At 45.4% G+C, this 17,603-nt stretch overlaps 2 protein-coding genes across 8 annotated transcripts in view; one reads left to right on the forward strand and one right to left on the reverse strand.

Moving 5' to 3' along the window:
* LOC309665182 (uncharacterized protein) overlaps positions 1 to 179 on the reverse strand; it is a gene marked incomplete at its 5' end in the record, with an annotated part of 137,829 nt that extends 137,650 nt beyond the window's left edge. Inside the window, one exon of the mRNA XM_082471396.1 lies at positions 100 to 179. Within this exon, the coding sequence (XP_082327522.1) occupies positions 100 to 179 (80 nt within the window). The remainder of the gene's footprint in view (positions 1 to 99) is intronic.
* The window catches only part of VLDLR (very low density lipoprotein receptor), a 31,971-nt gene that overhangs the window by 432 nt on the left and 13,936 nt on the right, over positions 1 to 17,603 (forward strand). For all 7 annotated transcript variants that reach the window (XM_082470905.1, XM_082470904.1, XM_082470903.1 and 4 more), the window contains exons 2-4: positions 120 to 259; positions 13,071 to 13,190; positions 16,773 to 16,895. In XM_082470905.1, the coding sequence (XP_082327031.1) occupies positions 178 to 259; positions 13,071 to 13,190; positions 16,773 to 16,895 (325 nt within the window). In that variant the 5' untranslated portion in view covers positions 120 to 177. The remainder of the gene's footprint in view (positions 1 to 119; positions 260 to 13,070; positions 13,191 to 16,772; positions 16,896 to 17,603) is intronic.

Consider the following 17,603-nt stretch of genomic DNA (forward strand, 5'->3'; position numbering starts at 1 on the left):
TTGTAGGGGAGGGGGTGCGCCTCTTCTTCCCTGCTCCCTTTCCCCCCCTTCGAACTCCTTCCCCTCCTCCCCTTCCCCCTCCTCCCTCCCCGCCCCCACCTCCTTCCTCCTTTCCGAAGGGCTGGTAACTTGTTGTGCGGAGCGAGCGGCGGCGGCGGCACCATCCAGACGGGCACCATGGGCACGTCCGCGCGCTGGGCGCTCTGGCTGCTGCTCGCGCTGTGCTGGGCGCCCCGGGAGAGCGGCACCACCGGAGCGGGTGAGTGAGGACGCGCCCCTCCGCGGCCTGCCCGGACCCAGCCGGCGCGCCAGGGGGCCCCGAGGCGCGGGTCTCCTTTTGCCCACCCCCCTCCTAGGAGGCGCCTCTCCACTCTCGTCGCCTTCTCTCCCTCCCCACCCTGGTGGCGCCTCTGAGCTGTCAGCACCGCGGCTCCCGGGAGCCAGGCTGGGGGGATAGTGGGATTTGGGGTGTCCTAAAGCCTTGCCCGAACTAGTCTTCATTCCCTTACACTCCCTCCCCTAAAACCTGTGCTTCGCCTCGTTTTTCACTCCGCTTGGCCGGGGATGGGGAATACGGGCTTCTGAGCCGTTGAACAATGGTTGTGTCTCCTCTGCCAGGCGGAGTGTTAGGAAGGAGGCAGAGGGCCGGGTGGGCCCGGACGTGCGCGGCAGCCCCCGGAGCGCTCCTCGGACTTCACGGAGGGCGGGAGCGGGCGGTGGATGAGGAAGGGCGCCGGGTGCCGACCGGGACTGGGGTTCCCCGCGGCGGTGAGGAACCCGCACGTTCGGTGGGCTGCCGCCGGGAGTCTCCGCCGAGCGACTAGAAGTGCGCAGCCTGCGCACCCGGACTGCGACTCCCCGGGCGCCGGGCCGTCTCTGTGTAGTGCGGGTTAGAGGAAGAGTGAGGCTTGAAATAGGACTCTCCCTCTCGGGTCTCCAGGATAGCTGAACGGGGGAGGGGAGTGGAACGAAGACTTAATCAGGTTAGTTTGCTGAGCCTCGTTCCCGGTGAGATTTCCTCGAGAGGAATTGGGTCCTAATCTGGTGACTGTAATTAGCCTTCATTCTAACCAGTAGATCAAAGGGAGTAGCACGAGAGCTGGGAGAGCTGGTGTGTGACTGTGGCTTGTTGGGGAGGGCGGTGGGGACTACTGTCGGGTCCCCAGGGTCTGCCGCACTGGGCCTGGGAGCCCTGTCCTCAGCCACTCTCTCACTTGGGGCCGCACAACTTTCTCAGGCAGGCGACAAGAAGCCCTTCTAAGAGGATTCGGTGAGAATCCTGGCAGGTCCCTGAAGTGATCTCGACATGACACCAAGGGGCTGGCTCGCTAGCTCTGGGGAAATGGGACGGAGAACTGCCCCCGTCCAAGTACCCACTCCAGAGTCCCTAGCTCCTGTCGCCCGGTGGCTTGGGAGACCCGCCTGCCTGCAGGCATGTGTCTCCTGAAGTGAGAGCGAACTTTAGTGTGTGGTCAAGCAGCCCCTCAAGCAATACTTGGGGTGGGGGGGCGTTGAGTCTCCGAATGCCCCCTGCCCTTAGGTTTTGACTGTCCCGAGCGTGAGAAGCTGGGACGGGCTTTTCTGCGCTCTGCGATTGGCTGGCCGCCCGATCACGTTTAGGTTGGTCACGTGGCTCCGCGGGCTCGTAATTTAGCAGCCTGAGAAATGTTATCTTTAAGGGAACGTGAAAAACGGACAGGCTCCAATGGACTGTTCTTTCAAATGCTTTCCCCTGCCTGGACTCCTTGAAAAAAGGCGAGTGTCTAGTGAAGATGGCCCCTGATGTGTAACCAAACTAAGAGATTGGAAAAGCCCTGAAAAGTTTTCAGACTCTAACATTAATCATTAATGGTTGAGCAATACTAACTTATTAAACGATTTTTCAGAGTAGTGCCATGACTTACATTACACCTTTCATATCATTTCAAAAGACTAAGACACTGATGACTGTCCAGGAAGGTGGGAGAGAAGATTCGTTTTTGCTGCGTTCTTTTCATATTCTTTTAATTTAATGTATAATAACTTTCCATTGGAGGTTAACTTTATCCTATAGAACGCTATGAATGCACCTAAATTGTCGAAATGAGTTAGTTGAAGCCATATGTTCAACTTGTATCAGCCTCCCTTTTGCTCCCCTAGGTCACATGTGAAATATGTGACATGCCACGAACAGTGGAAAATAGAAGCCCATGTAAGACTTAAATTCTTCGAAGGAAAGGAGACACATCCTTTCTAAGCTGGAGGAGATTTGGGGTTGGCTGAGGCAGGTATTGACCCTAAGCTAACCCAGGCTGGCTCCTGTCTGAAGGTCAAAGCCCCAAGGCATATGGACTGACTTTCTGGCCCTGGTCTTCTGCACTCTGACCATACACACGCATGATGCTGGTCTAAAATACTCTAGGACAGGGCACGTGTGCTTTAAGACTCTGCCAAGGAACTTAAGTCAGGCTAACAAGAGAAATTAAAATTCAGTAACGGAGCATACCTGATGGAAAAAAATCCCTGGGAGTTCTAGGACATTTTCCTCCAGCCTAGGTAGTCAAGATTAGGATCTGGGGTACCATATATTCATTAAGGCCAGAGCCTAGAAGAACCAGGGTTTTGTGAGAGCTATTCAGATACGGCTAACCACCAATAAAAGAGTCAACGGAACTTCTCCTCTTGTGGGGAGTGGGTTGGTGAAATTGGCAGTACCTGGAGGGATAGGAGACTGGAGGGCAGGGGGAAAATAAACCTGACTTATCCAGATAGCACCAAGAGGAGATATGACAATAATCATAATCCTCATCTAGATCAAAGAATGAGCATGTGAGCAGGGACTCTTTAAAGGAGCGTCACCAGTCAGGCCTTCATTGGCAATGACAGCTGCCTGTGGTCTGGAGCAGCAATGCTCCCCAGATCGCCCCTTTGCCCGATTCACTTGACATTTAGCTAAGTACCTGCCCTGGCTCATTTTGGTTCTTTGCTCGAATTGTTTGGAGTCCCTAGATACCTAAAGCATGTATAAAGGCCAGGTTCAGTAGAGCTGCCAAATGTTAGGACTTCAATATAACCATACTGTATATTTTAATTATAGCAGCCTCCATGCTCAAAAGAAGTGCTTCTGCCTTTTATAAAATTGGATACCCATAAACTCAATCTCACTTGAGTAGTTTTGTTACAATTCTAGAAGAGGTGAAAAATAGTCACAGGCCCCTTCTGTTCCAGGAGGAATGTCAAACTGATCAGACTTAGCAAGAACTCCTAGAGTAGAGCACAACCATAAGATCAAGGGAACAGATAGCCCCCAGCCGTATGGCTTCGGGTTTTGGTCCAGAGACCAGAAGACGTGGAGCACCGCATAGAAATACAGATAATGGATATCAGCTATTTAGACCATTTTCTAGTTCTTACAGAATGTGAGTAAAGTTGTCCCTCTCTAGAGGGAATAGTGATCCAATTTAGGCAGTCATCTATACAATTTCAAGTCATAATTAAATTTACTTTGGATACTGACCTTTCTTTGGAAAGCCACCTTCACATTACTAGTCTATAAAAAATTAAATCCCTCAAAGGACTATGATAAAGTCTATAATGAAGCTTATGATAAAAGTTCCTGCCTTAGAAGCGTTTCTCAGGGTGGGCTAATACGGCTGCTCTCCAGGTGGTTAGGTGATAGACTCAAAATTGCTTAGTTTGTTCCCGTCTGTGCTTAGGCCACAGCACGGAGACTGCTTTCAAGAGAAAGGGTCCAAGCATATCTTGGGCAGAGATGGATGAGATGCACCTGCTGAGCAGAAGTAAGTGGTCCGGGGGCAGTTTTTTGGCCCATCTAAAGAGTTGTTGGCTAGGAAATCTGAAGACCGATAGCTTTTCATAGGACTTAAAGACAGAGGAATGACTTAGCTCTAGGAGAATCTGGCTTTGTAAATGACAATTACCTCAGTTTCACTCTGTGCGTTTTTTCAGTCTGAATTGGTGTCTCCGCTAAGCTTTTCTGTTGGTTTTCAGTAAAAATGCTAAACATTGTTAACACTGCCTAGTTAGAGACACTAGATGCAGTGCAGGGACTGAATGAGGTGGCAGGTGATAACCTTAAACTTAGCACACGGTTCCCTTCATGTGAAGTTGCCTAGAAAAGTTTGGGCCTGACGGCTCTGTGGGGGCTCTAAATTAACAAGGGAATGCCTGCCAGGTGCTGTGAGAATAAATACAGCGATTCTGCTAGAAGTGGCTTAATATCTGCTTAGAGATCCTTTGCCCATTTTGTATTTTAAAGATGCTGCATGGGTGGGCGGAGCGGGGAAAGGGCATTCATGGCCCTGTATTTTAGAGAGAACTTTGGGGGCAGAAACTATAAGATAGGACCACTGGCTAGAGTGGTCGACCTTGCCCCCGACCTGGGTCATCCAAGTTGGCTCTGCTGCCTAGTTGCCTTTATGTGTCTAGACGTGGTTGTGGGAGGGGGAGGGGTGGGCTATCGGGTCGGGCTTGTAATTTGCCAGACAAGGGAGGCGATAAAACCCATGGTGATAGACAACATTTGCAAGTTACTTCGTGTGTTATAACATAATTCTTCCCCCAGATACTATGAGTAAATAAGGTTCTTTTATAGACTGCCTCTGATCTTTAGTTTTCTTAAGATACCTTCCCGAGGTCTGAGCTACTAACTGATCTGTAGGTTCCCTAAGTAGGTGGTAGTTTGATGCCAGCCTCCTTTGTACCTCTGCTGAAAACCACTTGACTTCCATTTACTGAGTGCCCAACCACATGCCATTTAGCACCAGGCACAGGCAACACAGTGACCAAGAAGTTGGGCTCTTCCTTCATGGCATTTAGTGTAGTGGGGAAGTCAAACCAGGAAATCAGTGATCCAAAGACAGCCTGGAATAGAAGCTCTGGATGGGAGCGAGCAGACGCAGTGGTCAAGACTTAATCATAAAAGAGGCAGGTAGCCGCTGAAGATTGCTGGAGGTCCCACACACCATGTGGGTTAGAGCTTATGAAGGTTTCTCAAAAATCACCGAGAACTTAGACTCTCATATGACAAAGCCAGGAACTATTCCGTCTCTGCAGATGATCCTACAAAGGTGATAGCACTCAATCAACAATGGATGGCTGCGAACATTACCAAAGAGCGCTAAAATCTGTCAGAGGTAAAAGCCCTGAAATTTCTAACTTTACCAGTGAGCCACTGCTAACTTTCCCTGCGTGCCGGAACCTCTCTCCTCATGTGGAAACGAGGCTAACATACCCACACTGACACACTCATTCTGATATATAAGTGCAGGAAAGTGCTCTGTTTTTAAATGATAAAGTTTCTGAAGATGAGGTGAAAGTACCCTCGTAGGCATTGGGAACTGTGGCCTTTGTAACCTAAGAGTCTTTCAAAGTATGCTAACTAGTGAAACAACTGCTCATACTTGGTTTCAAGTTCAGAAAACCTGGGAAGAATGCTTTGGGGAAAAAATCTGTAGTTCAGACCAACTTTATTAGCGAACTAACAAATCAACGGATGCATTGGGGAATACTTGCTAGTGCCTAAAAAAATTTTTAAATGTCAGGCACCTGGTCCCAACTTACAAAGACACATTCCAGGCCCTGCCATAGGGGATCTCCGTTTGTAGAGATGGAAGCAGGTAGGTGAGCACATCTCAGTATGTGACAGCTATGTGACAGGCACAGGAGACAGTGAGAAAGCAGTCAGACCACACCTAATTGGTCAAGAAAGCAACTGAGGGCCTCGTTCAAGGATGACATTTGAACGAGTGGTAAGCGATAGGGAGAAGCCAGGGGAAATGGGTAGGAAACTAGACAATCCTAGAGCCCGTGAGAAGCCTGCAAGTGATCCCATCCCTGGCACTCTGGGCCATTCTTGGCTGCCTGATTCACCATCTTGATGTGGATAGAGAACATGGCAGCCTGGAGGCAGAGGAACAAGAGACAAATTTAGATCAAGTGAGAGATGAGTGCTTGGACATGCCCAGGACTTGATGGCAAAATGTCGGGGGAGAAGAATCTGGGCTCACTGTTGGACTACTGATTTAGAGTAAGTGGTGGGTCAGTCAAAGGTCAGGTGGGGCTTCCCTGGTGGCGCAGTGGTTGAGAATCTGCCTGCCAATGCAGGGGACACGGGTTCGAGCCCTGGTCTGGGAAGATCCCACAAGCCACGGAGCAACTAGGCCCGTGAGCCACAATTACTGAGCCTGCGCGTCTGGAGCCTGTGCTCCGCAACAAGAGAGGCCGCGATAGTGAGAGGCCAGCGCACCGCGATGAAGAGTGGCCCCCACTTGCCGCAATTAGAGAAAGCCCTCGCACAGAAACGAAGACCCAACACAGCCATAAAATAAATAAATAAATAAATAAATAAAATTATTTAAAAAAAAAAAAAGATCAGGCACATGGGGATGGGAAGACAGATTTTAGAAGAACCTCTTTACCGTGTATGCCTATTAAGATATCCAAGTAGATTTTACCTAATGACACAAAGGTCGTCATCATAATCTCTGTTGTTAGATTGGCAGTTGTCATCTATGTCCATCCAGTGATGCACACAAGGACTTATGGGGTGAGTACTATAGAGTCCGACCCTGAGAATGAAGTAGTCACCTGCATTGTGGGTAGAATCTCAGCCTCCTAACCTTCCCGCAGTGGTTTCAAAGTGTGGTCAGGGACCAGCAGGGTCAACAGCCTCCGGGAACTCAATAGAAATGCAAACTTGGGCCCCATGCTAGACCTACAAAGTCAGAATCTCTGGTGAGGGGGCAGCACTGTGTTTTAATAAGTCCTTCAGGGGCTCCTGATACAAACGTGATCTTGAGAACTACTGACTTACCACCCACAAAACTAATAACTTCCCAAATATATCAGGAGGGCCTTAGCTCTTTCTAGACAAGAAAACCAAGCACTGTAGTCCTTCTAGGAAAAGACCTGCTAAGGATACTGAGGCAGCATTTTTTAAAAATCAAAATGGGGACGGGAGGGTGGGCTCTATCTCAACAATAAGGCTCTGTTAGGATAGTGACTTCCTGATAAGTGATAGTACCTAATTCTGGATTAATTTAAACTGACACTACTACCCATATCACAAGTCAGCAGAATATTCTGGAAGGAAGTGGTCCTGAGTCAGGTGCTGTAGTTGGTATGCGTGCTCAATCACATGGTATCTGGAGCCAGACTGCCTGAGTTCAAATTCTAGTTCTGCCCAAGGTGATCTTGGGCAAGTACTGTCCTCCCTTCCCCAAACAGGTTTCCTGATATGTAAAAGGGGAACAGTAGCGCTGACTGTGTAGGATTGAGAATTAAATCAATTAAGAGACTGAGGTCTTAGAACAGTGTTTGGCTAACAATAAAAATTAAGTTATTTATCCATGATTCTCAAGATCATCTCAATCTGATGTAAATGGGAAAACTGACAATTGAACTATAGGATTGAGTGAATCAGAAGGATTAACCCAAGTATTTCACAGCGTTTAGCTGGCCCCCCGCCTGGTTCTCACAAGGCTTCAGAGGCTGACAGTAAGGCCAGAACACAGCTCAGTCTCTCATCCTCAGTTCCTCTTACTAACCTTCTTCCCTTGTAGGAAAACTTCTTTGCAGACTTGAAAAGCTGCTTGTCCTAAAAGGAGTTTTAGCCTATGAATAGAAAGATTGGCGTTCAAGTGGCAAGCAGTAGGAGCGAGCTGGACTAAAAATAAATGCCCTTGGCAGCCCCAGAAGTGCCAAAACAAATGGACTGACGAAAATTCCAGGAGATGATAACACCCGTACACTCAGGCAAATGGGAGGGCTGTGAGAGATGTGAACACTTGGCCTTGCTCGTCCCAGCAGTGTGGCAGCCGCAGCCCCTCTGTGCAGGTTGAAGTTCAAGTCTGAGCCTGACACACAGAAACATCTCCTTACTGTGGGCATCCCTTTTGGAGCACTCCTGCCAAGGTGCCACTCGGAGCCCTACAGGGGACTTCGTAGCCCACTTGGAAGGCTTGGTATTTACTGTAAGGTCTATGCAGTTTTGTTTTGTTTTGTTTTGTTTTACCGAAGCTTACGTACTGTTCTTCCATGTTAACCCTTGCAGGGACAATTAGACAACAACGGCAGGCTGACTTCTAAATGCATTAAAACCCCTGAGTTGCTTGGAGCCAGTGAACTGCCAACATGTCTGGGTAGCAACGTTAACTATTTAGGTAAGCAAGGCTCCTGGGACATGGGCGCCTTGAAGTAAGTTTGCAGAGTCTGATATCAACTGTGTAAGCCCAGAATTAGTGAGGAAATCTTCAGCTCTTCTGGGCATTCAGTCATTCGTTACAAGTGTAAACAGCCGTGTAGACGACTAGGTACAAGTGACTTCCAACCCCCTGGCCCAAAGGGGTAGGGATATTCATCCTAAGTATTAGAGCTGAAAGGAAACCCAGATCTAGTCCAACCGTTTGATTTCTTAAAGTTATGGAACCCTTTTCAAATTCTTACACAAAACTCCAATGTTGAAAAGAAATACTGGTGGAAACAGAGGCGGAATGCCCAGGTTCCCTGCTGTCATAGCCTTTCCCCTGATTGCATCCACCCCGATGCTGCCAAGGCACTCCTGTGAACCCCGTGACTTTGAGGAACCCGCTAAAAATCACATTTACTCCGACTTTTCACCTTTCTGAGCAGATAGACCCTGGGTTGTAGGATGCCGAGCGCTTCTACTTGTAATTTATTTTTTGAGGCATCATTGGCTTTAGCTTAGCCTAAGCATTGAAAGGACCTTGGGTGTCAATAATTTCAAGCTCACCCAGTTCCCTTTATGAAAGTATAATGCTGAACTTGAGACTTAACTGTCATGGATGAAAATAGACTACACACCCACAATCCTGTAATCCCCCAAAGCTTTGCAAACCCAAAGCTTAACTCGTTTGGTGTTTTCCATTCTTTTGGAGCTCTGTACGGCAGCATTCCCAGGTAGGCACCACAGGCGTAAAGGGAGAATCTTCCTGAAACTCGGGCAGAAAACCCACCACGCTGCAATCAGGTGTCTGAGCTCTCCCCACTCTGCACGATGCAGGGAATTAAACAGAACTAGGCAGTCCTTTCTACCCAGGAGCAATCTTTCAGAACAAGGTGCTTAGGAAACTTAAGAAACCGAGGCACGGCCATAGAGCTTAGGACATCTCTTCTCTTTAAAGAAAGAGCCCTTTATAAAGCCAGCTAGCTTCACCCACCCCCACTCCCACCCTCTCCTCTTTTAAAGAAGCAGGGATGGTAGGTTAGTAGCGTACTCCATTCCTAACGCCATTGTTCTCCTTTCTTAATGGAGAGCCGTGTGTGTCATGGTAAAACACAGCTTTATGACCGCCGGGCAGAAGCTTGGGTGAAGGGGAAACGTCTGAGATAAGAGGTAGAAATTAAACTCCTTTTTGTCTTGAGATATTGGAATAAACACTAAGAAAATGCCTGTGTCTGTCCTGAGCCCGCTCAACAGCGACTCTTAAAGCAGCATTGCTGGGATTTTAACCCAGCATTTATTACTGTTGATTGCCTGTATATTACAGTTACATTCAGAGAGCCTCCTTAAGGTGACAGTGGACTAAACACCAGCCTTAGGCTATCGTGCGCCCATATTTAATCCCAGGCCATCTTGAGTGTCTATAAAATCTGTAGTTACAATCAAGGCTCATTTTTAAAGAGATCTGCCAGGTACCTAACCCCAAGTGGAAAACCATCATCTGACGCCTACTTTTAAGTCCCTGTCCAAGTCGGATTATATGGTTCCCTTTTTGACAGCATAGATATCAACATCGATGTTTTTGTCTCATTTTGACCAAACAACTAAAAGCTTTGGTAACTAACACCTTTTCAAAAGGTATTCTAATTGCAACCTGACTTTTCTTTCCAAGTATATGTATATTTCTGTTCTCTGACTATAAATTGTTCTTTTTTTACTTTTCAAGTAAAGTACTCTAAGTAGATTCTTACCACTCCCACAACAGTCAGAGGCCGTGGGGATAAAGAACTACAGCCAGTGGGCCCTGGAACAGATAACCCCAGCACTGAGAATATTAAGACTATATCGAGACTCCAGTGATAAAAGGGGGAGGGTGAGAGGAAGCCAGGTACTTCATACTTGGTTTCGCGGTATAAAAACTAGCATGCGATGCTTCCTGACGGCCTCTACCCTGTCCTTGTTCCCCGTTCTTGTGCCCAATAAAATATTTGAGGATTGAATGTATAGTATGAAATACAGGTAGGAAGAGGAGTTCCCTGGTGGCCTAGTGGTTAGGATTCCAGGCTTTCACTGCCATGGCCCGGGTTCAATCCCTGGTTGGGGAACATCCCTCAAGGCACGCAGCACGACCAAATAAATAAATAAATGGTTAACATGGTAAATTTTTTAAAATGCCGGGGGGTGGGGGGTGGGGTGGATTTCCTGGTGGTCCAATGGTTAGGACTCAGCACTTTCACTGCTGGAGCCTGGGTTCAATCCCTGGTCGGGGAACTAAGATCCTGCAAGCCACGTGGTGTGACCAAAAAACTAATAATAATTATAAAAAAATAAAATAAAATAAAAAATGAACTGCAGATAGGAAGTGCCACTGATTCATCCTGCTTTGTATCTGGGTCCTAGCTTAACTACACTCTTGCGGGCAGAGTGGTACATATAGTTTTTAAATGAGTACATTTAGTATCTAAGTAACCACACACCCATATGGTAAACTAGGACCAAATTTTCATCTCCCTGGGAATTAGCCACAAAGTATAGCATGCTCCCAGACAGTAGGGGGTAGCTGAGAGTAGGGATGCCAACTAGAGCATTGTGTACATGACACAAGAGTTCCAGTCTGTGCTTGTCACTGTAGCATCTGTTCTTATGCCCACACGCCACAGCTGCAGATGCTGAAAGGTACAGGAAGTCGCAAGGCTTTCCGCTGGGAAGACCTCCCTAAGGAATCTGCATGAACTATATGGCTCCACTGGTTTTCTCGAATATTTGCGGTGTATTTGCTGTAAGCAACCAGATCTTTGCCTTTTATCTCGAAGAAATTACATCCTCCAGAAGGATAGACCTGCTACTGATAGGAAACACCTGAATGTCAGCTGTCCCATTCCAGGCAAAAAAAACCTAAGTGTCCTACTTCCAAGTATTCATTCATGCCATTATGTGAATTATATTCATACATTGAGCATAGGAAAACTTGAGTTTCAGAAAAATAGAATCCAGGTCTGTGGCTCCCACCTTGCTTTGCTTCTCTCACATCACTAAGTTCAAAATGATCTCCCTTTGGGTGTGGAGAAAAGGGAACCCTCCTACACTGTTGGTGGGAATGTAAACTGGTACAGCCACTATGGAGAACAGTATGGCGATTCCTTAAAAAAAGTAAAAATAGATCTACCATATGATCCAGCAATCCCACTCCTGGGCACATACCGGAGAAAACCATAATTCAAATAGATACATGCACCCCAATGTTCATTGCAGCACTGTTTACAATAGCCAGGACATGGAGGCAACCTAAATGTCCATCGACAGAGGAATGGATAAAAAAGATGTGGGGGCTTCCCTGGTGGCGCAGTGGTTGAGAATCTGCCTGCCAATGCAGGGGACACGGGTTCGAGCCCTGGTCTGGGAAGATCCCACATGCTGCGGAGCAACAGGGCCCGTGAGTCCCAACTACTGAGCCTGCGCGTCTGGAGCCTGTGCTCCGCAACAAGAGAGGCCGCGACAGTGAGAGGCCCGCGCACCGCGATGAAGAGTGGCCCCCGCTCGCTGCAACTAGAGAAAGCCCTCGCACAGAAACGAAGACCCAACACAGCCATAAATAAATAAATAAATAAATAAAAAGTAAAAAAGATGTGGTACATATATACAATGGAATATTATTCAGCCATAAAATGAATGAAATAATGCAGCAACATGGATGGACCTAGAGATTATCATACTAAGTGAAGTAAGCCAGACAGAGAAAGACAAATATCATATGATGTCACTTATATGTGGAATCTAAAAAAATGATACAAATGAACTTATTTACAAAACAAAAACAGACTCACAGACTTCAAAAATAAACTTATGGTTACCAAAGGGGAAAGGTGCAGCGGGTGAGGGATAAATTAGGAGTTTGGGATTAACATATACACACTACTAGGTATAAAATAGATAATCAACAAGGACCCACTGTATAGCACAGGGAACTCTACTCAATATTCTGTAATAACCTATGTGGGAAAAGGATTGGGAAAAGAATCTGAAAAAGAATGGAGATATATATATATGTATAGCTGAATCACTTTGCTGTACACCTGAAACTAACACATTGTAACTCAACTATAATATAAAATAAAAATTAAATTAAAAAAATGATCTCCCTTCACCTCTTAACCGTACCTTCTTCGTGCTTTTTATCTTAGAGTCATTTTGTAAACATGTCTTTTTCCAATTGGTCCTCAAATTCTGAGACAAGGAACCACGTATTAAACCTCTTGCCTTTTCTAAATATCCTTTACTTTGCTCGTAATAGAAGCATCATTGATGAGTAACAGTATAGAATGTGGACAAGAAATGCCATTAAAGGATTAGGATTTGGTGGCATGATTATAACGACACAACTGAGTTAAATGAATGGGAGAAATGAGTCCACAGGTGAATCCCCTGCCCTGCCACATGCAGTCTCTGGGCAATCTACGTTCCTTCTATCTTGGTCTGGCTCCACTGACCCAAGATTACCATTCCAGCCACCATGCCTAGTTTTCAGGAACCAGAAAGGAATAAAATTAAGGAAACTGGATCCCCCGTGCCTTTGAGGATATTTCCCAGAAGTTGTATATACCATTTCTGCTTACATCCCATTAGCCGGACCTTAGTCCCATGGCTATGCCTCCTGCAAGAGAGGCTGGGGAATCTAGTCTTATCCAGATGGCGTGTGCCCAGCTAAGAACTCAGTTACTGTCAGTCACTGCCCCAAGGCCCATCCAGCTCTGGCCCCTACAGTGTTATAGCCTCTGAGTCTGCAGCTGTCCCTCCAAGAGGACTCCTATCCATGGGTTTCAGGTAACTGGCATCTCTAACTTATCATCCTTGTGTCCCAGCTTAGCTAAGTGTTCCCTCCTGATTTTAGGAAGAAAAGCCAAATGTGAACCCTCCCAATTCCAGTGCACAAATGGCCGCTGTATTACGCTGCTGTGGAAATGCGACGGGGACGAAGACTGTGCTGATGGCAGTGACGAAAAGAACTGTGGTGAGTAAAGAGCTGGACAGTCGCACCTGCCACCCCATTAGGACTTATGCATTGTATTGACAGATGATGATATTATATCTTAGTTTCTACAAATGTATCGAGACTCTGAAAAATAGAATCCACTCCTAAGAATTGCTTTGAACTCGAGTCCAAAGATTCTATACTTCCTGGTCTGGAGGGATATGATTGAGTGTTTGATGTGAAGTTAGCGACTTGAGTATGGAATTTTGAAGATACAGTGGAGTTCCTTTCAAATGATAGACCCGGTTGATCTTAGATCAGACAAAATTTTGGTATAGGAAGCTAGAGGAAGGAAGGGGAGGACCAGGAAGACAGACAGACTGAAGATTGCTTAGAACAGACTTTCTTTTTTTAATTCTCAAATGGTTCCGATCCCCAAAAAGCAAGCCGTGGACGGTAGGAAATCCCCTGCAGTTTCAGGAATTAATTTACTCCTGGTATAGAAACTATAAGCCAGCCCAGATCAAAGATCAGATAAGGATTCTTTTTTTAATTCCCTGTCTACAGAGATGCTGATTTTAAAGCACTAGGCAAGATGGAAGACATTCTCTCCCCCAAGAAAATAGGGATATGCCATCATACCCATCGATTAGCATCTATTAAAAGATCATTATGAGAAATGCCTGTTTTTGCAACCTATGTAACCTCTCATTAAGCCAGGACAGCTGAGAACTACATGTCAAGATGGCATTTAGGTACCTTGAATACATGCTGAAGTTTGCTTTATGATCCCTTTGTTCTGTGTCGTAAAACTCTTGTCGGTGATAACATTGTCATTTGCCTTTTAAAAGACGTTACATAAAGATGTCCACTTTACAAACTAAAAATCCAGAAGAAAAATAGAAGCTAAATGTAGATTTCATCAACTGCCATCTTGTTATGCCCTTACCTACTTCTTCATGCATCATTACTAAAATGCTATAGTATAAACATACTGGCAGACAGTCCTGTGCTTGAGCTCTCAGAGCAGTATCATGGATGTCTGCATGCCAATATGTAAATTAGCAGCTCATTTGGAAGCAGAGTAAACCCATGCTGCAATATCAGAAAAGAAGCTTATCTCCAGTCTCAGGACCAAGAATAGTTCTCCAGTGTGACACATTTATATCATTTGCATTCTAACACTAAGATTTTAATCTATTCTACAAGATATTGAGTTCCGTGCTCTTTCTGGGTTACCTGGGTGATATAATTCTCTCACTAATTTTCTCACTAAAGGACCTCACTCTTGTCCACTGTTCTCTTGGTGTAAGTAGCCATTCTTCTTCTGTGCTAAACCACATTTGGCAAAACCCTTTTTTTTTAGAGAGTAATTATTCTCTCCATGGTGTGAAGTCTTACTTTACCATTTAACTACCTCAGTAGAAACTAACCTGAGTCATTGTGGGGTCATCGCTGGCTTTTCCTAAAATAGTCTCTGCATAAATCAATTCTAGCTACGTAACAGGAAGGTTTGGAAGAGGTAAGGAGGTAGATGCACCTACAATCAAGATCATGCAAAGTGGGAAAAAGTAAATATATTCTTGGCCAGAATTCGTCTCTGCCTCTCAGATATGAAGGTAGAGAAGGAAAGTGGGAGCTTTGCTTGGGGAAGTTCCGAATGCTTATTTTGAGATGTTCCTCCATGGAAGGGAAAAGCTACACAATTACTTAAAACTTCCAAAGCCAATTCCTATTTTTCCTGTCCAACCTCTTGATGTTGAACTTGGTTACAATTTCAGCAACTGTAACCTGCTGACAACAGCAGCAGGTTACAATTTCAAGCATGTCAACTAGCATACTTAGTCAACTTCAGCTTGGATTCTGCAAGCCATGTTCTATCAGTCCTAGTAACTCATTCTTCTACAAGTGTTAGGCTGAACTGATACATCAGTAACTCGGATACCCCAAGAATGGAACTGGTAGTTCTCTTCCCCTGTGGCACATCTAAATTTCTATCCATCTCTCAAGGCCCAGTTCAAACAGCCTGTCTTTACCCTCCCAGTCTGTGCTCAGAATGGAGAGAGAGGAACCCTAGCAATTTAGCTGACCCTGTGTATCTTGTTCACTTTGTAGTATAACAAGTCTTTTCTATCCCTGTAACATCTTATACTTCTTAAATTCATGAGGTCTCTTTACAACCATTCCCTACTCTCTCTTTTGCAACTTCTGAAGAGTATCACAGGGTGAATTACAATAACTGACTCTGAGACCCTCTGGCACCTTCCTGCATGCTCAGGAGAAGATGGGCCTTGGATATCACTTAAACTGTTAACACTGGTGTTTGAGTATTTCAGTGATTTTAGAAGCAGGTATGAATCTAAAAAGTAACATGGCCTTTCATGTTCCCTTGGCTACACAATTTTAGGAGATAAATAATCCTTTTCAGATCATCATAATTGATCATCCCATCTTGAGTTCTAGAAATTGACTATAATCACTGTCTCCCCATTAACAATATCTGAGGCTAACCCAGAGCGGCTCTCTGGTTTACTACACTCTGAACTCTGAGTGTTGTACCTGGCTTAAACCCCTGACTTGAGGTGGTCCCTTTCATCTTTTCAGCAAATTGTTGGCTTTTAGCTGATTTCCCATTACAGAATATTCGTTAGAGAAGAATGTTTTAAACTGGAAATTCAAGTAGAAAGTATAGGCACATGGGCAAAGAAGAATATAATCTGAGAAGGATGACCCTAGAATACCCGATGTGGCTCCTTGTCAAGACTCTTCTTACTCCCTGACTTCCTCCCAGGTAGGATGACCAAGCTGCCTGCTTTGCTTAGCACGGTCCTGGTCAATGCTTATCTTCCTGGGAAAATTAACACTGTCCCCCTTCTACTGAGATTGCGTCAATTTGGACAACAAATTGCATGGTCACCCTAATTAAGGAGAAAAGGCTGCCCTAGTAAGAATTAGTAGCAGAACTGATACCTTGTCTTGGGCTATTTAACTCTAGTAGTCAGTTACGGGTGCTGGCAGCTTCCATAGCAGGCTCAGTGACTTTTAGCTGGTTGATGTGAGCCCACCCTTCGGATGCTAAATACAACCTCTCTTATACTCAGGTTTGAGCTTTCTCTATCTCTTACCCAGTGGGTTCCTCTGCCCCAATAGACCTGTAGGGGTGACAGTATTCAGTACTGGAGCTGGGTCTTCTACCTCTGCACTAAACCCATGTGTTGTTACAAGATGCCGCTAGAACAGTTGTACTGTGATCCAGTCGTTTGACTGTTAAACTTGAATGACTTGGAAGAAGTGCATGAAAAGAACAAAATTATTACTGAATCTCAACGTTATCAAGCAGGCAAGAAGTTCATTATAAGGGATCCCTTGACCTCAGTGTCCTCTAAGTCTCTCAAATGATCACCTTCCTCCTCTGGGGAAAAAGGGGGAAAAAAAAAAGATTGGGGGAAAAAAAAAAAAAGATTTTTCTAAGATTCTCCTGGATATTGGCAGTTGTGTGCTAACTGACTCAGATTTATTTTTTAGAGTAAAACATATCAAAATGCAGTTGTACCCCCAGTGGGAATGTAGGGCTCTTGGGTGAGTGACTTCAACTTTAACCCTGCAAATCAACTTTCGTAGTGAAGAAGACGTGTGCCGAGTCTGACTTTGTGTGCAACAATGGCCAGTGTGTTCCCAACCGATGGCAGTGTGATGGGGATCCCGACTGTGAAGATGGTTCTGATGAAAGCCCAGAGCAGTGCCGTGAGTGTGACTTGCTTTGGACTTGAACTTTTCCAAGCTGTTCCGTGTCTCATAGCTCTAAGTATTGTATGATCTAAAACTTGGTTAGTTTTCCTTGGCCTCCCTTAAAGTTAGGCCAGTTGACTCCAAGGTCAGTCAAATCATTAACAGCCAATCTTTAAAAACATAAAGAATGTTCTTCCTAGTCTAACAAGACTGACGTTCTCTTGGGTAGCTTCACTATTGAACATTTAAGACTGAAGCCAGAAGATTCAAGAACTCCTTGACTAGGTGCATAGATTTCAAATGTTTGACGATAATGACTCTGAGCGGATGGTACTCTGGTCCTGGAAGCTAAGTCAAGATGTGAAGGTCCCCCTGTGGGCCAAGTATAAGCTTTTAGATGCACAGCTTCTCATGTTATGAAAAAAAAAATCTATTACTGAAGGGGTAAGGTGACTAGAAATAGGATGATAGAGCAATTTTTAAGAAACATGTAATGTAAAGTTATTAAAGTAGGGAGCTTACAGCTTGTTCTTAAATAAGAGAAACTTCATAGGTATGCACATACGTGTGTGTCCTTAGGCTGATATTCAGGAAAAAGTCTATGAGATCATAGAGGAAGATGATTTGGGACAGTTAAATTAGAATCATTTGCATGTCCTGGTGAAGAAAGTCTCAGTGTTCCTTTTAAGGCAGTAGAGACCTGTTAAAGCACTAAAAGTGGAA

The sequence above is a fragment of the Balaenoptera physalus genome (genome assembly GCF_965194825.1).
Source record: "Balaenoptera physalus genome assembly, chromosome: 7".
NCBI classification, from domain to species: domain Eukaryota; kingdom Metazoa; phylum Chordata; class Mammalia; order Artiodactyla; family Balaenopteridae; genus Balaenoptera; species Balaenoptera physalus.